At 42.5% G+C, this 13,624-nt stretch overlaps 1 protein-coding gene across 2 annotated transcripts in view; it reads left to right on the forward strand.

Annotated features, from left to right (window-relative positions):
- The window catches only part of VLDLR (very low density lipoprotein receptor), an 84,000-nt gene that overhangs the window by 47,277 nt on the left and 23,099 nt on the right, over positions 1 to 13,624 (forward strand). For both annotated transcript variants that reach the window (XM_082257651.1, XM_082257650.1), the window contains exons 10-13: positions 3,619 to 3,790; positions 8,103 to 8,327; positions 8,969 to 9,087; positions 12,587 to 12,726. In XM_082257651.1, the coding sequence (XP_082113777.1) occupies positions 3,619 to 3,790; positions 8,103 to 8,327; positions 8,969 to 9,087; positions 12,587 to 12,726 (656 nt within the window). The remainder of the gene's footprint in view (positions 1 to 3,618; positions 3,791 to 8,102; positions 8,328 to 8,968; positions 9,088 to 12,586; positions 12,727 to 13,624) is intronic.

Raw genomic sequence — 13,624 nt, forward strand, 5'->3', positions numbered from 1 at the left:
GGTCACATGAGCTTTCCGTCATGGGAGTATTGGAATTAATAAATGGGTGTGCCTGTTGAAGGGGGAAGGGGGCATGTGAAAGCAATTGGCCCGGTTCTCCAGGTAAAATCTAAAACTGATTTGGATGGCTGAAAAGCCACCTGCTATTTCTACAGCCATCAGAAGTTTGCCACGTTTCGGCTGTCTCTGTGATCCTGGCATCAGTCAGGTAGCTGAGCACAGGGAAATCAAGAGGTATCATTCTGATTTTTTTTTTTTCCTATAGCCAGTGGGCCCCAGTTTTTTGAGGTAAAGGTTCCCAATAGCTCTGATTTAGGAGCAGGTTCTCTGGTTAAGAGCAGGTCAAGGAATTTTGTGCAGCTTGGACCAATAGAAGTGTGCATATTTGGCAGATCCTGTGGAAGTGGAAAATCACTGTAGTGGCCATTGCTGCAATATTTTTGTCTGTTTGGGAGTTAAAAGTACTTTCTCAGCAGGGGCACCATTCAGAGGACAATAGTGCAAAAGTCAGTGCTTTGAGAAAACCGGCAACTAGCAAAACTTGGGTCCATTATCAAGACACTCAACCAAAAGCCTTTTTATATGCAGCACCAAAATTTTAATACATGCCGCCCTATAAAACATTTTGCACTTAGTCCACAAGTAAAAAAACGTAAAGCACAAACTCCAGCAAATGACATGGCCCCCCAAATCCTCACGGACTGTGGAAACTTCACACTGGACCTCATGTAACTTGGATTCTGTGCCTCTTCACTCTCCCTCCAGACTCTGGGACCTTGATTTTTCAAATTAAATGCAAAATGTACTTTCATCCAAAAAGAGGACTTTGGACCACTGAGCAACAGTGAAGTCCTTTCTCCTGAGCCCAGGTAAGACTCCTGACATTTTCTCTGGTTCAGGAGTGGCTTGACAAAAGGAATGCGACAGTTTTAGCCCATGTCCTGGATATGTCTGTGTGGTGGCTCTTGAAGCACGGACACCAGCTGTAGTCCACTACTTGTGAATCTCACCCAAATTCTTGAATGGCCTTTGCTTCACAAGGCTGCGGTCATCCCTGTTGCTTGTGCACCTTATTTTCTTTCTCCCTTACACTCAACTTTCCATTAATGTAGTTGACTACAGCACGTGCGAACAGCCAGCTTTTTAAGCTATGACCTTTTTTGTGACTTGCCCTCCTTGTGGAGGGTGTCGGCCACTGTTTTCTGGACCACTGTCAAGTCAGCAGTCTTCCCCATGATTGTGTAACCTACTTACCCAGACAGACCATTTAAAGGCTCTGGAAACCTTTACATGTGTTTTGAGCGGATTAGTGTGACACCATGAGTCTACAATATTGAACTTTTTCACAATATTCTAATTTTCAGAGATACTGAATTTTGGATTTAACTAGCTCTAAGCCATAATCAAAATGTAAATGCTTGCAAAAGTGTGTGCTTAAGTATTTAATATTTTATCAGTGTACAGCATCAAGTCAATTTAAACTCCTGGAATATTGATCTGGTCAGTTAAGTTGTGGAGAAGGTTGTTAATCTGTTTCAGCTGCTTTTGGTGTTAATGAAATGAACAGATGCATTAGGTGGGCAACAGTTTTGACATGGGTTTTACAGGTGAAGGCCACTGGCTGACTTTTTTTTCCATACTCTTCTTTTTTTTTTTTTTTTCTCCGCTTCTCACTAGTTTTGCTTTTGAATTGGGGGTCAGTGTCACTGCTGATAGCACGAGGTGATACCTGGACCCTGTAGAGGTTGCACAGGCAGTCAATTCCTCAAGGATGGCCCATCAGTATGTGCCATTGCCAGAAGGTTTACAGTGTTTTCCAGCACAGTCTTGACAGCATGGCGGAGATTCCAGGAAACAGGCAATTACTCTTGGAGAGCTGGACGGAGCTGTAGAAGGTTTTTAACCCATCAGCAGGATCGGTATCTGCTCCTTTTGTGCAAGGAGCAACAGGATGAGCACTGCCAGAGCCCTACAAAACGACATCCAGCAGGCCACTGGTGTGAATGTCTCTGACCAAACTGACTTCATAAAGGTGGCCCAACAGCTGTGCTCGATTGGTATTTGACATTGAGCACCAGATTTGGCAGGTCTGCCACTGGCACCCTGTGCCATACAGATGAGAGCAGGTTTACCCTGAGCACATGTGACCCTTTAAGTCTAGAGAAGCTGTCGAACAATATTCTGCCTGTAACATCGCCTAGCACGACTGGTTTGGTGGGTCACTGGGGTGGCATATCCATGGAGGGGAGCACAGACCTCTACAGGCTAGACAATGGCACCCTTGACTGCCATTAGGAATCTGGATGAAATGCTTGAGCTCATTGTCCAACCTTGCGCTGGTGCAGTGGGTCCTGGGTTCCTTCTGGTGCACGACCGTGCCCGGCATTGTGTTGAGGGCAGAGATGTATAGTAACGAAGTAGAACTACTTAAGTACTGTACTTAAGTACCGAAATGCGGTATCTGTACTTTCCTAGAGTAGAATTTTTTTCTCCTACTTCTACTTTTACTTCACTACATTTTTTCGATTTCGATACTTCTACTCAAGTATTTTTTTTTTTGTGCTGCATAGTTACTCGTTACTTTTAAAAAAATTACCACTGCCAGAACAGTAGATGGTAGGTTGCATAAAGCTCAAAAAAATGTGTATAATGTCATTTGTAAATCAGCGCATACGAAAATAAAGGCTGTGTATAATAAAAGCTGCTATACCAAATCTTTCCAATAAAAAGAAAATATGAAACAAACAAATAAATGGTGCTACAGCGCTTAAAGTGCATCAAGAAACTACTAACAAACACAGGTTAATCATTTAAATAAATCATTTGAAATAATAAAAACAATATGATGTTCAAACTTTTGACTTATTTCTTTAATAACTACATAACACAGTACTTGTACTTCTACTTTCAGTACTTGAGTAGAAATTTTTTTTCAAAACTACTGGTACTTTTTACTTTTAGTACTTAAGTAGCAAATTTTTTGAAAAAACTACTTGCAATACTTAAGTAAAAAAAATGTTGAATACTTTAGTACTTCTACTTAAGTAACTTTTTCTGCGAGCACTTCCACTTCTACTCAAGTAATTTTTTGATCGAGCACTTGTACTTTTACTCAAGTAGAAATTTCGAGTACTTTATACAAGTCTGGTTGAGGGTATGCAGCCAGTTCTGGAGAATGAAAGAAATTGATACCATTTGAAAGGCCCCCACGCAAGCCAACTTAAATCAAATAGATGGAACACCTCTGGGACATTGTTTTGGTCCATCCAATGCCGTCAGGTTGCAGCCGTCTTTTTTTTTTTTTTTTTTTTTTTTTTTTTTTTTTTTGTATGGCATGGAGATGGGAGCCACCTGCAGTTACTGGCCAGCAGGGCAGGCACTTGGCACATGATTCAGAAGGCCTCAAGGATCCCTGGACTAGCAGTGGCTACTTCAGTGGTTTTATGCTTCCACAGTGATCAGCAAAGTATGGAATATGCATACTTGCTTTGGTCGAGCTTGGACCATTGTAACTATGCAAAAGCATACCTGGTGATTTTACCTCTTTAACAATGCGAATTGTATAGTCTAGTGTAAATTGACCAAATTGTGTACATTGATGTTCTCTTCTCTTTATAGGTAGGGAGCCAAGTCTTATATTTACAAATCGCAGAGATATCCGGAAATTTGGACTTGAAAGAAAGGAATATATTCAGTTAGTGGAACAGTTGCGGAATACAGTGGCCCTGGATGCTGATATTGAAGGACAAAATCTGTTCTGGGTTGACATGAATCAAAAGGCAATATTTCGGTATGGCTAATCAGTCTAAATGTAATTTTTAAAAATCTGCTTGTCAGTGTTTACCATAACCTTTGCATAGGTTGTACAGGAACTAATTGGGCAATTGATTCCCAGAATGGGCTATAGTCAACTCACTGAGTATAGTTTATGCATTTAGAATTCTTAAATTATTGTCAATATTAACCGCTTCCATACAGAGCAGTTAGACCCCCTTCCTGCCCAGACCAATTTTCAGCTTTCAGCACTCTCACACTTTGAATGACAATTGCTCAGTCATGCTACACTGTAACCAAACAACATTTTTATCATTTTTTTCACACAAATAGAGCTTTCTTTTGGTGGTATTTGATCACAACTGGGGTTTTTTTTTTCCGTGATATAAGCAAAAAAGAGCAAAAATTTTGCAAAAAAAAACACTTTTTTAGTTTCTATTATAAAATTTTGCAAAAAATTAATTTTTCTTCATACATTTGGGCCAAAATTTATACTGCTACATATCTCTGGTAAAATTAACCCAAATTAGTGTATTATTTAGTCTGTGTGAAAGTTATTGAGTCCTAGAAGCTATGGTACCAATTACTGAAAATTGATCACACCAGATGTACTGATGGCCTATCTCCTTTCTTGAGGCCCTGAAATGTCAGGACAGTACAAATACCCCCCAAATGACCCTTTTTTTGTAAAGTAGACAGTCCAAGGTATTAAGTAAGAGGCATGGTGAGTTTTTTGAAGTTATAATTTTTTCCCACAATTCTTGGAAATGAAGAAAACATTTTTTTTTTCTTTTTTTTTTTTTTTTTTTTTTTTTTTTTTTTTTTTTTTTTTTTTTTTCCCAAAACGTTGTCAATTTATAAGCTATTTCTAACACATAGCATGTACACAGCAAAAATGACACCCCAAAATTCATTCTGCTACTCCTGAGTATGGTGATACCACATGTGTGAGACTTTTACACAGCCTGGCCACAAAAAGACTCCACGTCCAAGTAGCACCATAAGGCGTTTTAGGAGCATAAATACACATAAAACTTTCTTACTACCTATCACACTTTTCAAGGCCCTAGAGCACCAATACAATGGAAAAGTCCACAAAATGACCCCATTTTGGAAAGCAAACACTCCAACGTATATTCTATGAGGCATTATGGGTCCTTTGAACATGTCATTTTTTTCCACAAGTTTTTGGAAAATGTGGGAAAAAAATAAACTTTTTTTTTTTACACAAAGTTGTAAATTTATAGAATATTCCTAACACATAGCATGCACATAGCAAAAATGACACCCCAAAATACATTCTGCCACTCCTCCTGAGTATGGCAATGCCACATGTGTGAGACTTTTTTACAGCCTAGCCATATAGAGGGGCCTAAACATCCAAGGAGCATCATGCATCCTAGCCACTTGCCTAGGCCTATTTTTGACATTTGGTGTTTACAAGCTAAAATCAGTTGTTTTTGCTAGAAAACTACTTGGAACCCCAAAACATTATATATTTTTTTTTAGCAGAGACCCTAGAGAATAAAATGGAGATTATTGCAATATTTTTTATCACACCGTATTTGCGCAGCGGTCTTCCAAACGCAATTTTTTGAGAAAAAAATCACTTTTTTTAATTAAAAAATAAGAAAACAGTAAAGTTAGCCCAATTGTTTTCCATAATGTGAAAGATAATGTTACGCCGAGTAAATAGATACCCAACATGTCATGCTTCAAAATTGCGCACGCTCACAGAATGGTGACAAACTTTGGTACTTAAAAATCCCCATAGGCGACATTTTAAAAATTTCTACAGGTTGCTATCTTAGAGTTACAGAGGAGGTCTAGGGCTCAAATTATTGCTCTTGCTCTAACGATCGCGACGATACCTCACATGTGTAGTTTGAACACTGTTTACATATGTGGGCGGGGTTTCCGTATGCGTTCGCTTCTGCGCGCGAGCTCGCGGGGACAGGGCGCTTTAATTTTTTTTTTTTTTTTTTTTTTTTTTTTTTTTACTATTTTATTTTTATTTTTACGCTGTTTTAAAAAAAAAAAAAAAAAAATTGATCATTTTTATTTCTATTACAAGAAATGTAAACATTACTTGTAATAGAAAAAGGCACGACAGGACCTCTTTTTTGTGAGATCTGGGGTCAAAAAGTCCTCAGATCTCACAAGTACACTAAAAGATAGAAAAAATAAAAAAAAAAAAATTAAAAAAAAAAGAGACCTTTAAACTGGTTGCTAGGCAATGACGTTTGCCGTAGCTCCGGTCCTCCAAGACCATAGAGTCAAGTGAGGGCAAGCTTGCCCTCACTCGACATCCTGTCTGTGAGGATCTGGGACCGGATCGTTTTCCCCGCTGCCGGCGGGTCCGGTAAATGGGGAAAAGGACCAGAATGCAGCGGGAGGGGGGGGGGCACCTCTTCCGCCACCCCGGAAGGGTGATCCCACGGCGAATCCGCCGCTGGGACCACCCTTATCGGAAAGCCAACCGTCCACCGTTTAAAAAAATACCAGGGTTGTGGCAATCTGCTGCCATAACACCGGTATTTAGGTTTAAACGGACGACGTATATAAACCTTTTTGGACTTGGACATGGTGCCTGTATGAAGGGTGACAGGTACTCGGGTACTTTGCTGGGCAGGTGACAGGTACTCTGGTACTGATGAGCAAGTGGCAGGTACTCGAGTACTCCGATAGGCAGGTGACAGGTACTCGGGTACTCTTATGGGCAGGTGACAGGCAGGTGATAGGTACTGATGAGTAGTACTGATACTGATAGGTGATACTGATACTGTACTGATGATGGGTACGGATGATCAGTACTGATACTAATAGGTGATGGGTACTGATGGGTACTGATGAGTACTGATGAGTAGTGATGGGTAATGATGAGCAGGTGGCAAGTACTCGGGTACTTCAGGTGTCAGGTACTCTGATGAGCAGGTGGAAGGTACTCGGGTACTCTGTTGGGTAGGTGACAGGTACTTGGGTACTCTAAAGGGTAGGTGACAGGTACTCGGGTACTCCGATGACGGGTACTCAAAGTACCAAGAGTACCTGTTGTCAGAGTATCCGAGTACCTGTTGTCAGAGTATCCGAGTACCCGTCGTCAGAGTATCCGAGTACCCGTCGTCAGAGTATCCGAGTACCCGTCGTCAGAGTATCCGAGTACCCGTCGTCAGAGTATCCGAGTACCCGTCGTCAGAGTATCCGATGGGCTGGTGACAGGTACTCGGGTACTTTGATGGGCTAGTGACAGGTGCTCTTTATTGGGGGGGGGGGGGGGGGCGGCAATCAGTGTGTTTGGGGTGCACTGTAGTTGGTAACTAGCTGTTACCACAATCTCCTCCTCACACAGGATCAGTGTGTGAGGAGGAGAACACGGTGACAGCTAGTTACCGTGTTCTCTGATGACATTTGTGACCGGCTGTGATTGGACACAGCCGGTCACGTGGTAAAGAGCCAATTTCATTGGCTCTTTACCTAGATCGGGGATCGACTCTGTCCGAGGGACGAGCCTCGTCCCCGATCGCCGCGCTGCGCGCCCCCGGGGGCGCGCATTAAGGAAGGAACGAGCGGCTCGCGCTGGAGCCGCTCATGTGATCGGCTGTGATTGACACAGCCGATCACGTGGTAAACAGCCAATTTCATTGGCTGTTTACCTTGATCGGGGTTGGGCTCAGTCCGAGGGACGAGCCTCACCCCCGATCGCCGCGCTGCGGGGAGATCCGGGCGCCGTCATATGACGTCCGCCCGGATCGAGAGAGGATTTGTGCCGACGTCATTTCACATGACGCGGTACGGAAGGGGTTAAACTGATTTATTAAGCTCCACACAATTTGTGTGTGCCAGTTTTTAACTACTAGTAAGTATGTAAAATGGCTAGTTATGTTTTGCCTAAAAGTAGATCTTCACTCTCATAATTTTCTTCCAGTTGAGCCACTTCTGTTTTATGGATTTAAATATTGTCCTACAGTGTAGAGAATGACCAGTCAGGCTTCAGAGCCTTGGATTTGCATAATCTCTACTCTATTTTTATAGTTCTTTGTTTACTTTTAGCTCCTCCTAGTTATAATCATTTAGCACCTATGAATTAGTGGAATCATAATTTGTGCTGATATACTGAGTTTTGTCGTTCACTTTTGCCCCTTTAATTTCCAGGTATATTCTGTATTCCCAAAAGGATCATAGTTTGGGGGCTGATAAATGGGGAAGGAGAATAATACTGATGGGGGAAGGAGAATAATAAAGAATGGGACTTCTGAAATCTTTTGTTTAAATTACATTTGCTTTCATGCTGTGTGTAAGCTATGGTTTCAAATTCTTCTTTCTCCTAGAGCTTCGGTGGATATTCGTGACAGAATCGGACACCATATAAAGGTTGTAGAAGGCCTGCACACTCCTTCAGCCATTGCTGTTGACTGGGTCTACAAGAACATTTATTGGGCAGATGTTGGCTTGAAGACTATCTCCGTGTCCAATTTCAGTGGCTCTAAAAGGAGGGTCTTATTCAGCACGGAGTTAAATGATCCATCATCCATAGCGGTTGATCCAATATCTGGGTAATCTGTCCTTTTTTTTAATTAGTAAGACTTGGGCAGTCATTGTGTCCCTTCCCTTATGCGAACTAAGGCAAAAATACAGAGTATGTTGCTATGCGCCATTGTGGGCATTTTTCCGAATTGGGACTGTAGTAATAAGACCTGAGGTTTTTCAATCTGGCTTAGAATAGTCGAATTGGATGAATATCTGGGTTCCATGGGTGACTATAGGCATTCATAGAATTTGGGTCCCTAGGCTTGAAAGGGAGTAGAGGTGGTAGATTGGACTTTCTTTTTTTTTTTTTTTTTTTTTTTTTCCCCCTTAAATGCAAGGACTTTTATATTCTTAACAGCATGAGCTTTATCTAAAACTTGGACTTTACTTTTCCCAAAGAAACAGCGCATCACCCCACCCAGAGTATTTCTTAGGGCACCAATAGATGAATATAGCAGCAAGTGTTGGTCATAGAGGGTGACAAACTCTGTAACCCTGAGATTCAGGTTTGATTGGCCTTGTTCCCCCTTGGGTAGTGTGTGTGTTCCTCCCCCCCCCCCCCCCCCCTTTTTCAGTTTGGTGAGCCAACAAAAAGTGGGACACAGTGCTAGCTTGTTTTTACGACTGATCTTTAAAAAAAAAAAAAAATTTTGCTTTGACTTTTCAGATTTATCTACTGGTCAGACTGGGGCGAAGCTGCTAAGATTGAGAAGGCCGGAATGAATGGAATAGACAGACAGCCACTGGTTACAACAGATATCCAGCGCCCGAGTGGAATTGCTTTGGGTAAAATATTAAAATATTTAAAGGTTTTTTTCAGTTGATTTGAACTCTCCTTAGTTTGAGATTATGGAAAGAATAGAAACCTGAATTTTTATTGCGGTATGGTCACTGGGACATGCAAGCAGTTGGCAGAGTGCCCGGCAACTTTAATTTTTAATTTTAAGTATACATTTTCTTTTAGAACAGTTGTGCTGCATTGTGCCCTTTATTTACTAGTCACTTTTTTCCTTATCCTACAGTAGTGGACACAGGGCTTCTAAGGAACAAGCTTTTGCTGTACTTATTCTCCTATGGATCACAGGAATGCAGTTTGTTTTGCACTTCTGTGACCTGTTTTCAGCAGAGCTGGCTGAAGTCCGTGCTCTGCTGACATCAAAGTAGTCGGTCCATTCTCTGTCATGACCACGAAGTCGGGATCCGCCAGATAACTGGACGGACACCCAGCTCAGCCTCTCAGCAAGCGGAGTGCCTGAGCCGGCCGCGCTGCCCCCTCCACAGCCTAGCGCTCCAGTGAGCAAGGAGGGGGCAGAGCAGAGAGCTATGAAAAATCGGCAGTGTTCGATCGCTCGCTTCTCAGTGTAGAGATGCCAGAGGACAGATGCTGCATCCACCTAGGTAAGTATAAATAAACAAAACACCATACATCCCCTTTTTAAATCCTTACAGATGTTACATAGTTAGTCAGGTTGAAAAAAGACACAAGTCCATCTGGTTCAACCAAAAAAAACAGTATTGAAAACCCAACCACACAATCCTATACCCCCAGTTGATCCAGAGGAAGGTGAAAACCCAGCAAAGCATGATCCAATTTGCTACAGCAGGGGAAAAAAAATTCCTCCCTGATCCCCCGAGAGGCAATCGGATATTCCCTGGATCAACTTTCCTGGGTCTACTTAATATACAGTAAGTGGGTACTAAATTCTTAGGTAAAGAATCCTGACCTTTCTAGTGAGCTAGCCAGAACCACCTCCTGGAGGGAGTCTATTCCACATTTTCACAGCTCTTACGGTGAAGAAACCCTTCATATTTGGAGATTAAATCTGTTTTCCTCGACGTAAAGAGTGTCCCCATTGTCCTCTGTGTTGACCTTAAAGTGAACAACTCAACACCAAGTTCACTATATGGACCCCTTATGTATTTATACTTGTTGATCATATCCCCCTTAATCTCCTTCTCAAGAGAATAAATTTAGTTCCTCTAATCTTTTCTCATAGTTTAGCTCCTCCATGCCTCTTATCAGTTTGGTTGCTCTTCTCTGCACTTTCTCCAGTTCCCCGATATCCTTAAGAACTGGTGCCCAAAACTGAACTGCATATTCCAGATGAGGTCTTACTAATTTGTACAGGGGCAAAATAATCTCTCTGGAGTCCATGCCTCTGTTAATACAAGAAAGGTCTTTGCTTGCTTTGGAAACAGCAGCTTGGCATTGCATGCTATTAAGCTTATGATCTACCGGAGCACCCAGATCCTTCTCTGCTTTGATTCCCCCAGTTTTACTCCACCTAGTATGTATGATACATGCATTTTCTTAGCCCCCCAAGTGCATAATTTTACATTTATCAACATTAAACCTCATTTGCCACATAGTTGCCCAATGAAACAGTGCATTGTTGGCTGAGGACGGCCGTGAAAGGCAAGTGATAACTGGTCATGCTGATGGGTTAAGGACCTTCTTCAGCCCTGTCCAGCTCTCCTAGAGTAACTGCCTGTCTCCTGGAATCTACTCCTCCATGCTCTGCCTCATGCTACCAGTAGTGACACGGACCCTAGCCAAGTGCAAAACTAGGGAACAAAAATGGGAGTAGCCTCTACCTGTAAAATCCATTCCGGTTTTGGGGGTTTTCATTGTTTCCCATCTAGTTCACCTGTTAATCAGTTAATCAGTTTCAGCTGCTTTGGTGTTAATGAAATGAACAACCCCCCCCCCCCCCCTCTTGCTACTTAACTGACCAGGTAAAGATCTCAGAAGTTTAATTGACTTGATGCTATTATACTCCTGATTAAGACAAAAAAAAGAACACTTTTTAAAGTGTGTGTCTGAGAAATATGTTGGTGCTCCAGAACTGTATTCTCAGGTGCATGTAAAATCGGTTTCCTGGAGCATGGGACCCTCTCCTTTCCTCTGATTTTGGTAGCGTAAAACCTTTTACAGGAAATGTAAAACAGTTCCGTTCATTGACTTGACACAGCTCTCCATAAATCATCATACCTAGTGAGTTATATTGCCTCCTCCCTTCCTCCCAGGAGTAGGACTAGGCAGAACAAAAAACACCTGGCTATGCCCATGGGCCATCCTCGATTGGTAATGAGTAAGGACCTAGGCTCCCAGCTGGGATCTCTGGTCCTAGCAATTTTCTCCTTTTTTTTTTTTTTTTTTTTTTTTTTTTTTTTCCCTCGGGAGATCTACAATCAACTGCCAGGCTGGATAATCTAGATCCAGTGCTGCCCCCCTACTGTATGTTATGGCTGCTTTGGCATTGCAGCCAGTCTTTGCCTCAGCCCTGGTGTCTCAGTTCCTAACTGAATGGGCCAAGCTTTTACACCAAGACCTGGGGGGGTGAGCATGTCCCTCTTGCTTTAGCGGCCCAGTTGGTCCATGGGCTGCAATTTATTTGTGATGCAGTGTTGGCTACAGCTCCTGTGCTGACAAACATTGTTTTAGTGGTGGTGATTGGGCACGTGCTGTGGCTTAAGAATTGGTCTGCAAACCAAGCCTCTAAGAAAGATCTAATTGATCTGCCCTTTCAAGGTGATCACTGGGTTTAAGGCTACCCTGGATGACATTAAGGTTATCACGGGATGGAAGAGTACCCTCCTGCCACATCAAGGAAAAGGAAGGAGCCTTGCTGCAGACAGGGGGCCTGCCTTCTCAGCCCATAAAGTTATTGTGTGCTTCTGGGACAGAGAATAAGGGAAATGGATCTCTTAAATCTTCCCTGGGAGGTTCCAAGCTGATCTGGTAAGCATAGAGCTAGCTTCTCTGGACCAGCAGACCAGACTCCACCATTATTGGGGTGGGGGGACATCTTTGCTGGTTTCCGGCCCTGTGGACTTTGAGCCTCAAGGAGATCCGCATAATTTTTGTTTTGGGGGCACTGCTTTTGGATGTCCCACTACTTACGATTTATGGAGCGCTGTGTCCGTCAAACCAAAGAATGGGATTTTTTTACTTTCCATAAAATCTTTCGGAGTTCAACCCACAGCACCCACTCCTCTATGGAGTTCTGATACTTCTAACACTGCTTGCTACTAAACGGATTGCTTGGAGCAGAGAGGGGGGTTATATACCAGCTGAGGACGGCACATGGGCGTAGCCAGGTGTTTTTTGTTCTGCTTAGTCCTACTCCTGGAGGAGGCAATTTAACCCACAAGTTCTGATTTATGGAGCGCTGTGTCCGTTTAACGTGGAGAAATCGCTTTTACGGTAAGAACCATTTTAACAGTAGCATTGTGACATGTAAGATTCCTTTTGGCTCTAATATAACTTTCTTTACTTTCATAGATTTGGTGAAAAGTCGTCTCTATTGGCTTGATCTGAAGCTGCACCAACTCTGTAGTGTGGATCTAAATGGCCAGGACCGCCGTATTATCTTGAAATCGCATGAATTTCTGGCTTATCCTCTTGCCCTTACAATTTTTGAGGTATTTCATCTTTCATGTATTGGTTGATTACTTTAGAGGTGTGTGGGTGGCCAAAACTTTAATTTTTAGACAGTGTAGGGAAGGGTTTCAAATGTCAGACAGGCTTTTGCGTTTTTAAAAACCTGGGGAAGAATGAAATCCCCGTCTACCTTTTTTAGCTGTCTTGGGCTTCACTAGAGATTTCACCTACTTCGGATCTGTCAAGTATCAGCATATAGCCAGTAAATCTTTAATGGTCAAATCTGAGAGGTCTTCTAGCCTTTCTCTATTCTACTAAAGGCATTTGTCTGTTGCATTTTGAAGGGTCTCCATGTCCTGCTGACAAAACATGACGTGAGCTAAAGGAGCCCTGCATAGAAGTAAAAACCTGGTTCTAACCATTCCCTACTCTAGAGGGAGTAGAATGGTTTTACACTTCTACTCCCTCTAAAAACCAATCTGGTTTTACTGCTATCCCGGACTTCTTGCTTCAACACAAGCTTGAATTGTTCCAAAAGAGATGGGTCCTCAAATGAAAGTTCCTGGTCTCTATACATTTGGGGGGGGGGGGACGGGTACCCCTCCCCACTTCCGGGAGATGTGGCGCTGTCCTTTAGAAGTTTGGTCCTCCTTCTGCTGCTGGGCCAATTGGAAAGTGTGTTTTTTTTTTTTTTTTTTTTTTTTTTTTTTTTTTTTTTTTTTTTTTTTTTTTTTTTTGCAGTAGGGAACAAGCTGTGAAGCCGAAAGGCTTCACTGTCGGGTACCCTTACCCTGAATGGTGGCGACGGCAGCACCCAAGAGCTGATAAGAAAATCGGCTTACGCGGGAACCAGTGTTTTTTATAGCTGCCGACTTTATCTTTTTCTCGGGGGGCAGGCGGAACACTTTAGCTACATTATCAATATCCAGATTCCACCTC

This window comes from Pelophylax lessonae, assembly GCF_965119305.1.
Source record: "Pelophylax lessonae genome assembly, chromosome: 1".
Lineage (NCBI taxonomy): Eukaryota > Metazoa > Chordata > Amphibia > Anura > Ranidae > Pelophylax > Pelophylax lessonae.